This window comes from Jaculus jaculus, chromosome 9, assembly GCF_020740685.1.
Source record: "Jaculus jaculus isolate mJacJac1 chromosome 9, mJacJac1.mat.Y.cur, whole genome shotgun sequence".
NCBI lineage: Eukaryota > Metazoa > Chordata > Mammalia > Rodentia > Dipodidae > Jaculus > Jaculus jaculus.
Window position 1 is genome coordinate 119,119,242 of NC_059110.1, and position 13,604 is coordinate 119,132,845.

The 13,604-nt window shown below is 47.7% G+C and overlaps 1 protein-coding gene across 1 annotated transcript; it reads left to right on the top strand.

Annotated features, from left to right (window-relative positions):
• Window positions 1-48: 48 nt before the first annotated feature.
• Window positions 49-11,064, top strand: Eif4a3 (eukaryotic translation initiation factor 4A3). Its single transcript, XM_045159747.1, has 12 exons — window positions 49-265; window positions 3,385-3,457; window positions 3,875-3,941; window positions 4,705-4,767; window positions 5,869-6,001; window positions 6,213-6,293; window positions 6,590-6,731; window positions 6,952-7,090; window positions 7,718-7,833; window positions 10,399-10,506; window positions 10,589-10,716; window positions 10,852-11,064. Exons 1-12 carry the CDS (start codon window positions 97-99, stop codon window positions 10,866-10,868), a joined length of 1,236 nt encoding a protein of 411 aa, XP_045015682.1. The 5' UTR covers window positions 49-96; the 3' UTR covers window positions 10,869-11,064.
• The last annotated feature ends 2,540 nt before the right edge of the window (window positions 11,065-13,604 follow it).

Genomic DNA, 13,604 nt, shown 5'->3' on the forward strand with positions numbered 1-13,604 from the left:
CGCTGTGCGTCACTTCCGCTTGGTGGCGTCCGCGGCGCGGGGCCTGTTTCCGGTTCCCGCTGCGACGCGCGCCTGGCTCTCGGCACGGTCGTGATCATGGCGGCCACGGCGACGATGGCGAACTCCGGGTCAGCGCGGAAGAGGCTGCTCAAGGAAGAGGACATGACCAAGGTGGAGTTCGAGACCAGCGAGGAGGTGGACGTGACTCCCACGTTCGACACCATGGGCCTGCGGGAGGACCTGCTGCGCGGGATCTACGCGTACGGTGAGGGCGCGGGCCGGAGCGCGGGCCCCGGAGCCTGCGACGTGCGACCCCGCCTGTGCCCCGGAGCCCGCTGCTGAGTCTGCCCGGCACTTGCCCGCCACTCGCTCCGCAGATAACTGTCCCTGCAACATGAGCGAGGCATCGACTGGCGCGGGGAAGCATTACCCGGCGAACCTCTTCCTTGGGAGGCGGAAAATGTGAAATGGTGTTGCTGTGGAAATCTAGCTGGGTGACTGCAGAGAGTGGGGGTGGTTAGGAGAGGCTTAAAATCGAGTAGCTTGATCTCGCAGGAAGCAAGAACCACCATCAGGGGAGAGGACAGCTGGTCCTGGGGCTTGAGCACAGCTCTTAGCTGGCGTTCCCAGAACGGAGAGGAGCCCGTGGCATGAGATTGCAGGGCCCAGCTTGGAGAGAGGGTCGGAGGGTTTGAAAGTTGTCCCTAGACACAAGTGAGGAAGGCACTGGGGGGTTTAGGTCATGTTTACAGTTGAAGTTTATTTTGGTGTCTGGATTTGTAGTTTGAAGTATGGCATCATGGGAGGCAGGGAGATGACTCCTGACAAAGGAGAGATGGTGATGTTTAGTGGCCATGGACTACGTAGAGCTTGTGTTCGCTGGTGACAGATGAACCAGGGCCAAAACTGCATTCCTGGGTATTTTTGAATGACCTGTTGAGTGACGCTGTAGACATCTGCTTAGGTCGCATTCGAGGGAGGCAGAATGGGAGATGTGTCTTGGTCTGGTTGGGGATGCCAGAGAGGCGGTTTGTGTATTAAATTGGAATCCTGGGAAGGTGACAGTGAGAGATGCTTGGAGTACAGACATTCAAGTGAGGTACCGGGACTAGAATGCTGTTTATTTATCTAACATTTACCCATGTAGGGACAGTTTAGAGAGTGAAGAAAAACTGCTGAGGGAATGAGGGGTGACAAAAGCCCTGCACCCAAGACCTGCCTGCCTGTCTGAAACCAGGATCCCCCTGCCCTGGGGTGCACTTGCTTATTTCCCACCCACAAGCACATCTTCTTAAAGAGTTTAAACCATTTGTTGTAGTTGCCTTTGTGTTGAGATGGGAAATTGTGCTTCATATTTAAGGACTACAAAAATAAATTGCAGCTTTTTGTGTAAAGTTTAATACACTCATTTGGAAAGTGCTCAAGTCCTTTGAGATAGTCTCCTCAGTGGCCCAGCAGGAGAGGTGGTGCTGAGTCGAGGCAGAACAGTGTTGGACACCCCACTTTGCGCACTGTGCAGACGCAGTACCCTGGAGAGCCAGCGCTAGCTAGTAGGAAAGAGATTGACTGCAGCATTACTGGGTTTGTCTACCTACCTTCCTTCCTCCTCTCCCTCTCTGTCCCTCCCCATCCTTTTTTTTTTTTTTTCTTTTTTGAGGTAGGGTCTCACTCTGGCTCAGGCTGACCTGGAATTCGCCATGGAGTCTCAGGGTGGCCTTGAACTCTTGGTGATCCTCCTACCTCTGCCTCCCGAGTGCTGGGATTAAAGGCGTGCGCCACCACGCCCGGCCCCGTCCTTTTTTAGACAGTGTTGAATGTGGTTCAAGCTGGTCATAGAATCCACGTGTGGCCCAGGTCAGGCTTGAACTCCTGATCCTCCTTTCTTCATCTTCGAAGTGCTGGGATTACAGGTGTGTGCCACCCCACCCAGCTATGTATGATGTCTCTGTAGTTCCAGGCTGGCCCCAATTCATGGCACATCCTCTTACCTCTGTCTCCTGAGTGCTGGGATTAAAGGTGTGTGCCACCACACCTGGCTCCTTATTTTTAAAACTATTTTTGTTTACTTATTTGCAAGCAGAGAAAGGGCACGCCAGGGCCTCTTGGCACTGCACATGAACTCCAGATGCATGCGCCACTTTGTGCATGTGGCCATTAGGCCTTGTAAACAAGTGCTCTTAACCACTGAGCCATCACCCCAGCCCCTATTTTTATTTTATTTTTTATTTATTTATTTGAGAATGGGTAAGAGGCAGTGTGAGACAGAGAGAGGGAGAGAGAGGGAGAGAGAATGGGTGCACCAGGGCTTCCAGCCACTGCACATGAACTCCACATGCATGCACCACCTTGTACATCTGGCTTACATGGCTACTGGGGAAGTCCTTTGGCTTTGAATGCAAGTACCTTAACCACTAAGCCATCTCTTTGGCCCCTATTTTTTATTTTTTTAATTTAAAAAGTAGTGTGGAAAGCTGGGTGTTGTGGTGCACACTTCCCCCTCCCCTGCTGAGGTGGTATCTCTCTTATCCAGGTTGACCTTGAACTCATGGTGATTCTCCTACCTCTGCCTCCCAGGTGCTGAGTGTGGAGGCACATGCTTTTAATCCCATCCTCTGGGAAGCTGAAGTAGGAGTGCTGTGAGTTCAAGGCCAATCTGGAGGGACAGAGTGAGTTGTTCCAGGTCAACCTGACCTACAGTGAGATTCTGCCTTAAAAAAAAAAAAGACTGTTTCCCTACAATCAAATAGGCTGATGCTGGGGTGGTGGCTCAGTGATTAAAGGTGCTTGCTTGTAAAATAAAACAGGCAGGATGGCTCAGTGGCAGAGCACTTACTAGCATGTGTGTGAGACCTTAGGTTCAACCTCCCAGTGTCACCAAAGGCAAAAGAAAGTAGTGTAGTCTAGTTGTGGTAAGTCAAACCTTACAAGGAAAGCTGAAGTGAAAGGCAAGGCACTCTCCCATCCCGCTGTACAGAAGGGCTCACTAAGGCATTTTGCTGGCCACATTTCTAGATGTGTGTGTCTGAAAGATTTCTTTCTGTTTCAAGGCAGGATCTTTAACTCAGGTTGGCCTTGAACTCAGGGCAGTCCTACCTTAGCTTCCCCAAGTCCTGGGACTTATAGATGTGAGCCACCAAAGCCAGCTGAGACTTTTAAAACAGAACTAGGGTTTCTGTACATGGTGCACCTGACACTTCTTTGCAGATAGGTTGTGTGCACAGGTAATGCCTGGCTTCTAAGTGTAAAGACACATTTGGCCCCTGTGTCTTGAATATTGGGTTAGGCTGGGGGCATGGGCTGGGAGACTGTGTGCCCTGAGGACCTCACAGTAGTTCTAATGCTGTCACAGTGGTGATAACTAACTTTTTCTGCTTGTATTTACAGGTTTTGAAAAGCCATCAGCAATCCAACAGCGAGCTATCAAACAGATAATTAAAGGGAGAGATGTCATCGCACAGTAAGTTGGGTGTGGAGAGGTGAACTGGATCAGTAGCGCAGTCTGGTGGAGAGCTGGGAGAGTCAGGTCTGTGTGTACACTCTGCGCCAGTTCTCCCCCAGCCCAAGTGGCTTTTATTTTTGTGTCCTCAACCATGGAAGTGTTGGGGTTCTATTTTGTTTGGCTGATTTGCTTTGTTTCATTGAGCACATGGGGTTTTGTTCTCATTGATTCCCCTGGTGAAGAAGTAACAGCCACTGTCCTCACTCACTGGAGATTTAGGGGTTGTGACTGCCTGAGTCCCATGGCCTTGCAGCTTTGGGTGGAGGGGCGTCTCGCTCTACGTGTTTCTGGAGCTGGCCCTTAGCACTGCTGGGCCAGTCATAGGCTGAGGACGGCAGCTGCCCTTCTGGTCTCACTGTCTGCTTTCTTGTGCAGGTCTCAGTCTGGCACAGGCAAGACGGCCACCTTCAGTATCTCAGTCCTCCAGTGTTTGGACATCCAGGTGAACTGCCCCTCCCACCACCACGGTAGTTGAGGGAGAACACTCTCTTCTGCCAGGACAGTGTGACAGCACAGGACACACAGCCCTGTGCTTACGCTGATTCAGCACTGGGAGAGAACTGCAAACGCCTGTATCTGAGCTGAAATCTTTTCTGTGAGAACTGGGAGGGAAGTTTAAAAAAAATTGTCAGGATCTCACTCTGGGCCAGACTGACCTGGAATTCACTCTGTAGACCAGGCTGCCCTTGAACTCAAAAGCAGTTCTTCTACCTCAGTCTCCCCAGTGCTAGGCATGTGCCATCTCACCCAGCTTGGTTATTAAATACAAGAGATTCTTACTTGCACATGAATCCTGAGTGATAAGTTATTGCTGGGTTTACAGCTTAACATTAATATTTGGTTAGCTTTGTTAGAAATGAGAAGCACAATTGATACAGTAGTACAGTAGCTTTGAGTGTTCATTACTGTACGCCATGAGGTGGAACAGCATCATGTTAGACAGGAAGCCAGACTTGGACAGTACTGGATGCTTCCTGTTGGATGCTGTTAGATTCAGATTTAAATAAAAAGCCATGAAAAAGTGGAAAGGGTGGGATCAGTATTTGGGAAGAGGAAGGGCCTGGGGATTGGGTATGAGAAAGGGTAGCAGTGAATATGATCAAAGAACAATATGGATTTATACAGTATCCCAGTGAAACTCATTTTCTACAATTAGCATATGTCCATTAGCTTTTTTTTAATGCTGAAAACTCTTTCACTATCAGGTTCGAGAAACCCAAGCTTTGATCTTGGCTCCAACAAGAGAGTTAGCTGTACAGATTCAAAAGGTGAGACGTTGAAAGATGGTCTCAGGTTGGGCCATGGCTCGGTGGTAGAGCACTCTCCTGGCATGTGCAAGGCTCTGGGTTGATCGCAGCAGAGCAAGAACAAAAGATAGTGGTGTCACATTGTAAAGGACCGACTGATGGAAGTAATATATGTTGTTTTTTTCATTAAAAATGCTTTTCCTGACCCCTAGCCCTTGGGTTTTTGCAGTTCTAGGGACTGAGCTCAGAGTCCTGTGCATGCTACCAGCTGTTTCCTGAGTCTGCGCTGAAGCACAATGTGTACCGTATGAGTTGCTGGTTGTTACCAGTTTTCACTGTAGCTTCATTGCTTTCAGTGCTGTTTTACAGTCTTAGAAATGAAATCTTTAGCTGAGTGTGATGGTGGTGCATGCTTTTAATTCCAGCTCTTGGGATGCCAACATAGGATCACTGTGAGTTCGAAGTCAGCCTGAGACTACATAGTGAATTCCAGGTTGGCCTGGGCTAGATTCAGATCCTACCTCAGGAAAAGAAAAATAAATTTTTGGCCTAGGCATATAGTTTATTGGCAGAATGCTTGCCCAGCATGCATGTGACCCTAGGTTCTGACCCAGCACTGCAAATAACGAAGAAAAGAAAGGCAAGTCTTTATAACAACAAAATATCCATTTTAATAAAGATTTTATTTTTGGCACTGCAAACAAACTCAAGATGCATAAGACACTGTGCATCTGACTTTATGTCGGTTCTGAGAAATCGAACCTGGACCAGCAGGCTTTGACAGCAAATGCCTTCAACTGATTCATCACCCAGTCCAAGGTTTTATTCTTATATTAAGAATACGCTTAAGAAGAATATCTTAGGCTGGGAATGTTGGCAGATAGGACTGTGAATTGTATTCTTTCCCTGCACTTAACATCTATTGCTTTAGTAGTAAGAGATCCTCAAAATTAACTTTATTTTTGTAGAGGGAAGAGGAAGAGGATCATTTTTAGTTTATGGTATATAAATAGTGGCATAAATTATAATTGGAGGTTATTTCAAACTGGAGTAGACATGACCTGCCCTTTTGTATGGTTCAGTTATGTCTGACCCTGGTTGTGACCTCGTGTTTTGCCTCAGGGGCTGCTTGCTCTGGGGGACTATATGAACGTTCAGTGCCATGCCTGTATTGGGGGCACCAACGTTGGAGAAGACATTCGGAAACTGGACTACGGGCAGCACGTAGTGGCGGGCACACCAGGGCGTGTCTTTGGTAAGCACCTCAGTCAGCAGGACTTGTGCTGCGGGTATTACCTGTGAGGTGCACGTAAAGGACATGGGCACTTCCTGGTCCCCTGTGCTGTGTAGGGTCTGCGTCTGGGACCCTAGTTGCAGGAGCAGTGGCAGGCTGTGAGGGGCCTCAGGGACCAGTGGGAGTGACTCTTTGTAGCCTCATGTGAGTTCTTTGAAATCTGGTATCGTAGATATGATTCGCCGCAGAAGTTTAAGGACACGTGCTATCAAGATGTTGGTTTTGGATGAGGCTGACGAGATGCTGAACAAAGGTAAGAGTAACGAGAATGAATTCTGTGCTAACATGACTTGGCTCTTGTTCGCACAGCCCGGAACTGACAGAAGTGTTTGGAATATGAACAGTGTTGGCTTCGTGGAGAAAGTGTGTCTGGGGCGGTTGTGAAAACACAGAATTCCTATTTTGGTGTTTTGTGGTAGGGAGGGTGGGGGGGGCGGGTGGGATGCCTAGCACTGGGGAGAGGATGGAGAGCACTTGCCTGCATGCTATTGAGCGGGTGGCTGTCCCTGTACGGTCTTAAAGCCTTTGTTGGCCTTGGCCTCATCCCAGGTTTCAAGGAGCAGATCTACGATGTGTATAGGTACCTGCCACCAGCCACACAAGTTGTTCTCATCAGTGCCACACTGCCTCACGAGATCCTGGAGATGACTAACAAGTTCATGACAGACCCCATCCGCATCCTGGTGAAGCGGTAAGCGTGAAGGCCACCTTCGTTCTTCCTCTGCTAGGCGCTTTGATTCCTTTGGGAGCTCCAGTGCGAAGTTAGTGTGCCCCGAGGAGCGTGTTGAAAGTGGCAGGTGCAGGATCCAGGCCTGCGTGAAGAAGTGACAGGGTTCTCGAGGTGTCTTTCTCCCCCCGAGTCCCATCAGTGGTCAGAAGAGTTACATGTAACAGTTGGTCTTTGTCCACAGTGATGAGCTGACCTTGGAAGGCATCAAACAGTTTTTTGTGGCAGTGGAAAGAGAGGAGTGGAAATTCGATACCCTTTGTGACCTCTACGACACGTTGACCATTACCCAGGCGGTCATCTTCTGCAACACCAAGAGGAAGGTGTGCCACCTCACTGTGTAGCAGCGTCCTTGGGAGCCTGCGGACTGGCCTCTTCCTGACTGGGGCTGAGCTTCTCTGTGCAGGGCCTGGTTTAGGCCCTGCTTCCTGGATCCTGTGTGAATGCAGCCATAGAGCATGTGTCTGGGGACAGCCTGATTGTGTCCTAGTAAAATTTTATCTCCAAAAAAGCTGCTGCCAGGGCAATTGGGATGGCATATACTACTGAGGATGCTGAAGCAGGAGTTTGAGGCCAGCCCAGGTAGCATAGTAGGGCCCTCATCTTAATACAAAAGTAGATGTTGGTTCCACCTGTAAACACTGGGTTATTATCGGTTTATGGTGGGATCCAGACCTAGTAGTTTGAATTTGTAGGTGGCCTGTGGAGCCAGGAACCCTTGACAACCTTCCTGAAGAAGCAAGGAGTGAGGCTGTATCCAGAATGATGGGAATTTGAATTTCAGATGAGAATAGACGGGTTTCCTCCAATGAATCAGTATGTGGGGGGAGCCCCAGCATTTGGTGGGCAAGAGTGTTCTGCCCATGCAGCCAGTATCTGTTGAGAGCTGCTGTCTGAGACACCTGGCTAGGTAGGGGAGTCCCACATAGCGTGTGATGGTCGCTCTGCAGGTCGACTGGCTGACGGAGAAGATGAGAGAAGCCAACTTCACTGTGTCCTCCATGCACGGAGACATGCCCCAGAAGGAGCGCGAGTCCATCATGAAGGAGTTCCGCTCTGGCGCTAGGTAGGTGGCAGCTTGCTCTAGCACCCATGTGATTCGTGCTGGCGAGGGCACTGCCCGCTATGTTGAGATCTCTGCGCTATTGTAGTGCATTGTAGTTGATGCTGTCTCTGGGCTGACTCTTAGAAAGCAGCCAGTGCTGGACACCGCCCTGCTTGCCTGCTTGTGTGGTGTACCTCAGCCCAGGCCTGGTTACTGTGCCTCCTGCTTGTCTTATAATCGAAGGTGGTTTGATCCCATGATACTTGAAACAGATACTGTGTGAGTTGGTTCCCCATCTTTTGCAGTGTTCAGTGTGTCCCTCGATGGGATGTGTCCTGCTTGCCTGCACCCTTCCTTCCCTGCCTGGTTGTCTTGTCACTGGGTGGTGGGGAGCGTGGAGGTGAGGCCCTTCTTCGGGCTGAGTAGACAGCTCAGTGTGTACTTACAAAGCCTAGCGGCCCAGGTGCCTTTCCCCAGCATGCACGTAAAGCCAGGCACACAAAGTGGTGCATGCATCTGGAGTTCTTTTGCAGTGGCAGAAGGCCCTGGTGCACCCATCCTCACAGGCTCTGAAATAAGTAAACAGATGGAGTAGTTCATTTTTAAAAAGAAACTCAGTGTCTCCTGGTGGAGACTTGGACCCATCTCACAATGTCCTGAAGAAGCATGCCCACCTACCACCTTTGTGGGCTGCCCCCTGGTGGTTCCACAGAGGGGTCCTTGTTCATGCTGATTGGAAACAACATGGAGTTGGTTTTGGATAGTCATGGTGGTGATAGCTTCTTGGTTTTGTGTTTTGAGAAAGCTCTCTGTGTTGCTATTGTGGCTCCTCCTACCTTAGCCTCCTTCCTGCTGGGGTTTCAGGCATATGCCACCATGCTGGCTAATCCACGTCTTATGTGGGTCCTTTATTCCGACTCACTTACTGAATGTGCATACTGATCAGCTTGCAAGTATCTTTTTCACCTCTTCTCTTCGCTTTTTCTTAATTTGGTTGTTTTAAGTTCTTTTTCCTCTCTGATGCTTTTTCTTGTGGAAATTACACTGTTAGCATGTTATCAGTCACTACACTCACTGCCTCTCCAGACAACATGAGAATCTGTGTGTATATTATATTATGTATTACAGCGCTAAGGTTTAACATATATTTGAGTTCTGGCTAGATATTTTTGCTCTATATGACATTAGCTGATATTTCTTTTCACTGCAGCATGTCCATGTGAGGAGTGTTCATGTCCTGTTACAATCTGTCACAATCTGACTTAGGTGTTTTCTTTCCTTGGAGTGTCCCTGGGGTCTTGAGCAGCCACCTGCTGAGAAGAAATTTCGGGGTGGGGCTGTTCTTTCTGCCTCCACTGAGTGCTCTCCCAGTGTAGCCCATTGCCTTGGGCTGTAGCTTCCAGTCCTCTTACTCTCTTGAGTGGCATCTGTTTGCCGACTGCTATTCTGTGTCTAGATGTGGATCTCATTGTTTCCAGTTGGCATCTTGTGGCACTTTCCACCTTGGACTGACACACTTCTCTGGCCCATTCTCCTCCTGGCTCCAGGAGGCTTTGAGGCCATTCCTGGGTCTTGGCACCTTCCCTCTCATTCTCCCGTCCCTTAACTTCCAGTGCTGCTAGGCCAGCATTAATGGAAGTTTAGCTACTTGCATAATTTAAAAACAATTGAGCAATCATGTTTAAGAAGATAAATAAGTGGCGGTTATTCTCAACACTTTTTTTTGAGGCAAGTCCAACAGACCGGCCTTTTTTTTTTTAATGAGAGAATTGGCACGTCAGGGCTTCTGGCTGTTGCAGTCAAACTCCAAACGTGTGTACCCCCTTGTGCACATGTGCAACATTGTGCACTTGCGTCACTGTGTGTCTGGCCTACATGGGACCTGGAGAGTCAAACATGAGTCCTTAGGCTTTGCAGGCAAGCACCTTAACTGCTAAGTCATCTCTCCAGCTCTCCCAACACTTATTAACCCAATATACCATCCCTTTAGCATGTTGTTAGTATTGTTAGTATTAAGAAGGGCATTTTGTTTTTGCATTGTTTTCATATAGTCTTTGAATTTGCTGTGTATTTCACATCTACAGCACATCTTGGTTTGAACCACCCATCTCTCAGGTGTCCAGGGGACACATGCCTCAGATTTAGCCAGGCGTGCTGGTGCATGCCTTTCTTTAATCCCAGCACTTGGGAGGCAGAGGTAGGAGGATCACCATGAGTTCGAGGCCAGCCTGAGACTACATACTGAATTCCAGGCCAGCCTGAGCTAACGTGAGACCCTACCTCATAAACACCTCAGATTTGAAGATGGTGTAATCAGTGAGCCAAAATTAGTGCAGATAGTATGCATGGAATTTTTGCAAAGTGTTTCTACCTTGTCAAAATCAAGTGATTGATGTGAGATTGGCTTAAAAGTTAGTTCTAAGACTTTAATGTCACATAGCCCACATAAGTTGTAGAGTAAATGGTCCTTGTGCAAAGATTTCTGGTGGCGTCCTGACGCTGCCAGGCACAGGGCCTAGTCTGGGTGATACCTTACACAGCATGGTGGTGGAGGCAGTTCTGTTCTGACCTCTGGTCTTTCTGCAGCCGAGTGCTCATTTCCACAGACGTCTGGGCGCGGGGGCTGGACGTACCTCAGGTGTCCCTCATCATCAACTATGACCTGCCCAACAACAGAGAACTGTACATTCACAGGTGGGCATCCTCCCTCCTTTGCTTCTGACCCGCCCCTTGTGCCCCCCCCCCCCCATGTTTACTAAAGTGTTTTATTTTAAAGAATCGGGAGATCAGGTCGATATGGCCGGAAGGGTGTGGCAATTAACTTTGTAAAGAATGATGACATCCGCATCCTCAGAGACATTGAACAGTACTATTCCACCCAGATTGACGAAATGCCCATGAATGGTATGTTGCTGGCATCTGAGGAGCACCTGACTCCAGGCGGGGCGGGTGGCTGGTGTTGGGGCCTTTGGTGAGCCTCTTGAGCCCGGGCCAGGGCTTCTGTCTGCCCATGTCCTTACCACTGCTGTTCTTTTTCAGTGGCCGACCTGATCTGAAGACGGAGCTTGTGCATCAAAGAGCTGGCGGTGCACCTGCGTTGTTCATTTGGACATATTTGGGGTGGCTTCTATTTAATGGGGTTTATGTGACTCTCGGGAAGAACCCTGGGGGTTCTGACGCCTTTTCTTACCCATGTGTACATAATTGATTGATTTAAGTCTTTTTCATTAAACTTTGAAAAATTTCCCTAAATGAAGATTTGTAGCAGTGCATCGGCTTTCCTAGGACCTGCTGCCGCTCTGGACAGACCGTTTCCCTCCCTCGCTGCATGTGCAGAGCCCACTGGGAGGTATTTGAAATGGACACGCTAGAGGAACAGAATCAGTAATAAAATCAGACCGTGTTGACTGCAGGTTAGCAAAGACTTTAAAATTATGTGAGGATGAGCTGTGAGGTAGGGACTTGTCGGGAGTAAAGCTCCCAACAGGCAGCCCACTCAAGCAGGAAAAGATCTGAAAAGATTTTTAAAAAGAGGAGGTACAGGCGTGGTGGTGCATATCTTTAATCCCAGCACTCACACTTGGGAGGCTGAAGTAGGATCGTTGTGAGTTCAAGGCCAGCCTGAGACTGCATAGTGAATTCCAGGTCAGCCTGGGCTAGAGTGAAACCTACCTCAAAAAACCAAACAAAAAGAAGAAAATAGATGGGTGTCGATAGACAGATGTTAGGAACATGTGGGAATCACAATAGTATGCTACTGCATACCAGAGACAAACCTTCCCACGTGCTGCCTGCACATGAGATCTGTAGCTTCTACAAGCTGAGTATGTGTGTGTGTGGGGGGGGGGCTGTACAGAATGATTCCAGTTTCTTACCATATACCTACTAAGGAAGCAACCAGTGTCTCCCTCCATGTAAAGAGACATGAAACTGTCAAGAACTTGTCCAGAACCACAAGAACCAAAAACAGACCAAACACCTTTAAACAATCCTGGTGCCCATAAAAAGTAGATAAATATGGCATGTCCTGACTGGAAAACTAGTCAAAGGGGCAGTTAAACACCAAGGAGGAAGTCAGATGTGGAATAAGATTAAATTCCAGGGATGGAGAGATTGCTTAGCAGATAAGACACTTTCCTGTGAAGCCTAAGGACCCAGGTTCCGTGCCCCAGTACCCAGGTGCACAAGGTAGCAGTGCATGGATCATTTGCAGTGACTAGGTCCTCATGCGCCCAGCCCCTCCATCTGGCTGCCTCTTTCTCTGAAAAATAAATTTTTTTTTTAAATTTTTATTAACATTTTCCATGATTATAAAATATATCCCATGGTAATTCCCTCCCTCCCCACCCCCACACTTTCCCGTTTGAAATTCCATTCTCCATCATATTACCTCCCCATTACAATCATTGTAATTACATATATACAATATCAACCTATTAAGTATCCTCCTCCCTTCCTTTCTCCACCCTTTATGTCTCCTTTTCAACTTACTGGCCTCTGCTACTAAGTATTTTCATTCTCACGCAGAAGCCCAGTCATCTGTAGCTAGGATCCATATATGAGAGAGAACATGTGGCGCTTGGCTTTCTGGGCCTGGGTTACCTGACTTAGTGTAATACTTTCCAGGTCCATCCATTTTTCTGCAAATTTCATAACTTCATTTTTCTTTACCGCTGAGTAGAACTCCATTGTATAAATGTACCACATCTTCATTATCCACTCATCTGTTGAGGGACATCTAGGCTGGTTCCATTTCCCAGCTATTATAAATTGAGCAGCAATAAACATGGTTGAGCATGTACTTCTAAGGAAATGAGATGAGTCCTTTGGATATATGCCTAGGAGTGCTATAGCTGGGTCATATGGTAGATCAATCTCTAGCTGCTTTAGGAACCTCCACACTGTTTTCCACAATGGCTGGACCAAATTGCATTCCCACCAGCAGTGCAGAAGGGTTCCTTTTTTTCCACATCCCCGCCAACATTTATGATCATTTGTTTTCATGATGGTGGCCAATCTGACAGGAGTGAGATGGAATCTCAATGTAGTTTTAATCTGCATTTCCCTGATGACTAGTGACGTAGAACATTTTTTTAGATGCTTATATGCCATTCGTATTTCTTCCTTTGAGAACTCTCTATTTAGCTCCATAGCCCATTTTTTGATTGGCTTGTTTGATTCCTTATTATTTAACTTTTTGAGTTCTTTGTATATCCTAGATATTAATCCTCTATCAGATATATAGCTGGCGAAGATTTTTTCCCATTCTGTAGGTTGCCTCTTTGCTTTTTTCACTGTGTCCTTTGCGGTGCAAAATCTTTGTAATTTCATTAGGTCCCAGTGGTTAATCTGTGGTTTTATTGCCTGAGCAATTGGGGTTGTATTCAGAAAGTCTTTGCCAAGACCAATATGTTGAAGGGTTTCCCCTACTTTTTCCTCTAGCAGTTTCAAAGTTTCCGGTGTGATGTTAAGGTCTTTAATCCATTTGGACTTAATTCTTGTGCATGGCGAGAGAGAAGAATCTATTTTCATCCTTCTGCAGATATTTATCCAGTTTTCAAAACACCATTTGCTGAAGAGGCTGTCTCTTCTCCAATGAGTATTTTTGGCATTTTTATCGAATATCAGGTGGCTATAGCTACTTGGGCTTACATCTGGGTCCTCTATTCTGTTCCACTGATCTACATGTCTGTTTTTGTGCCAGTACCATGCTGTTTTTGTTACTATGGCTCTGTAGTATAGGTTAAAATCAGGTATGGTGATACCACCAGCCTCTTTTTTGTTGCTCAGTA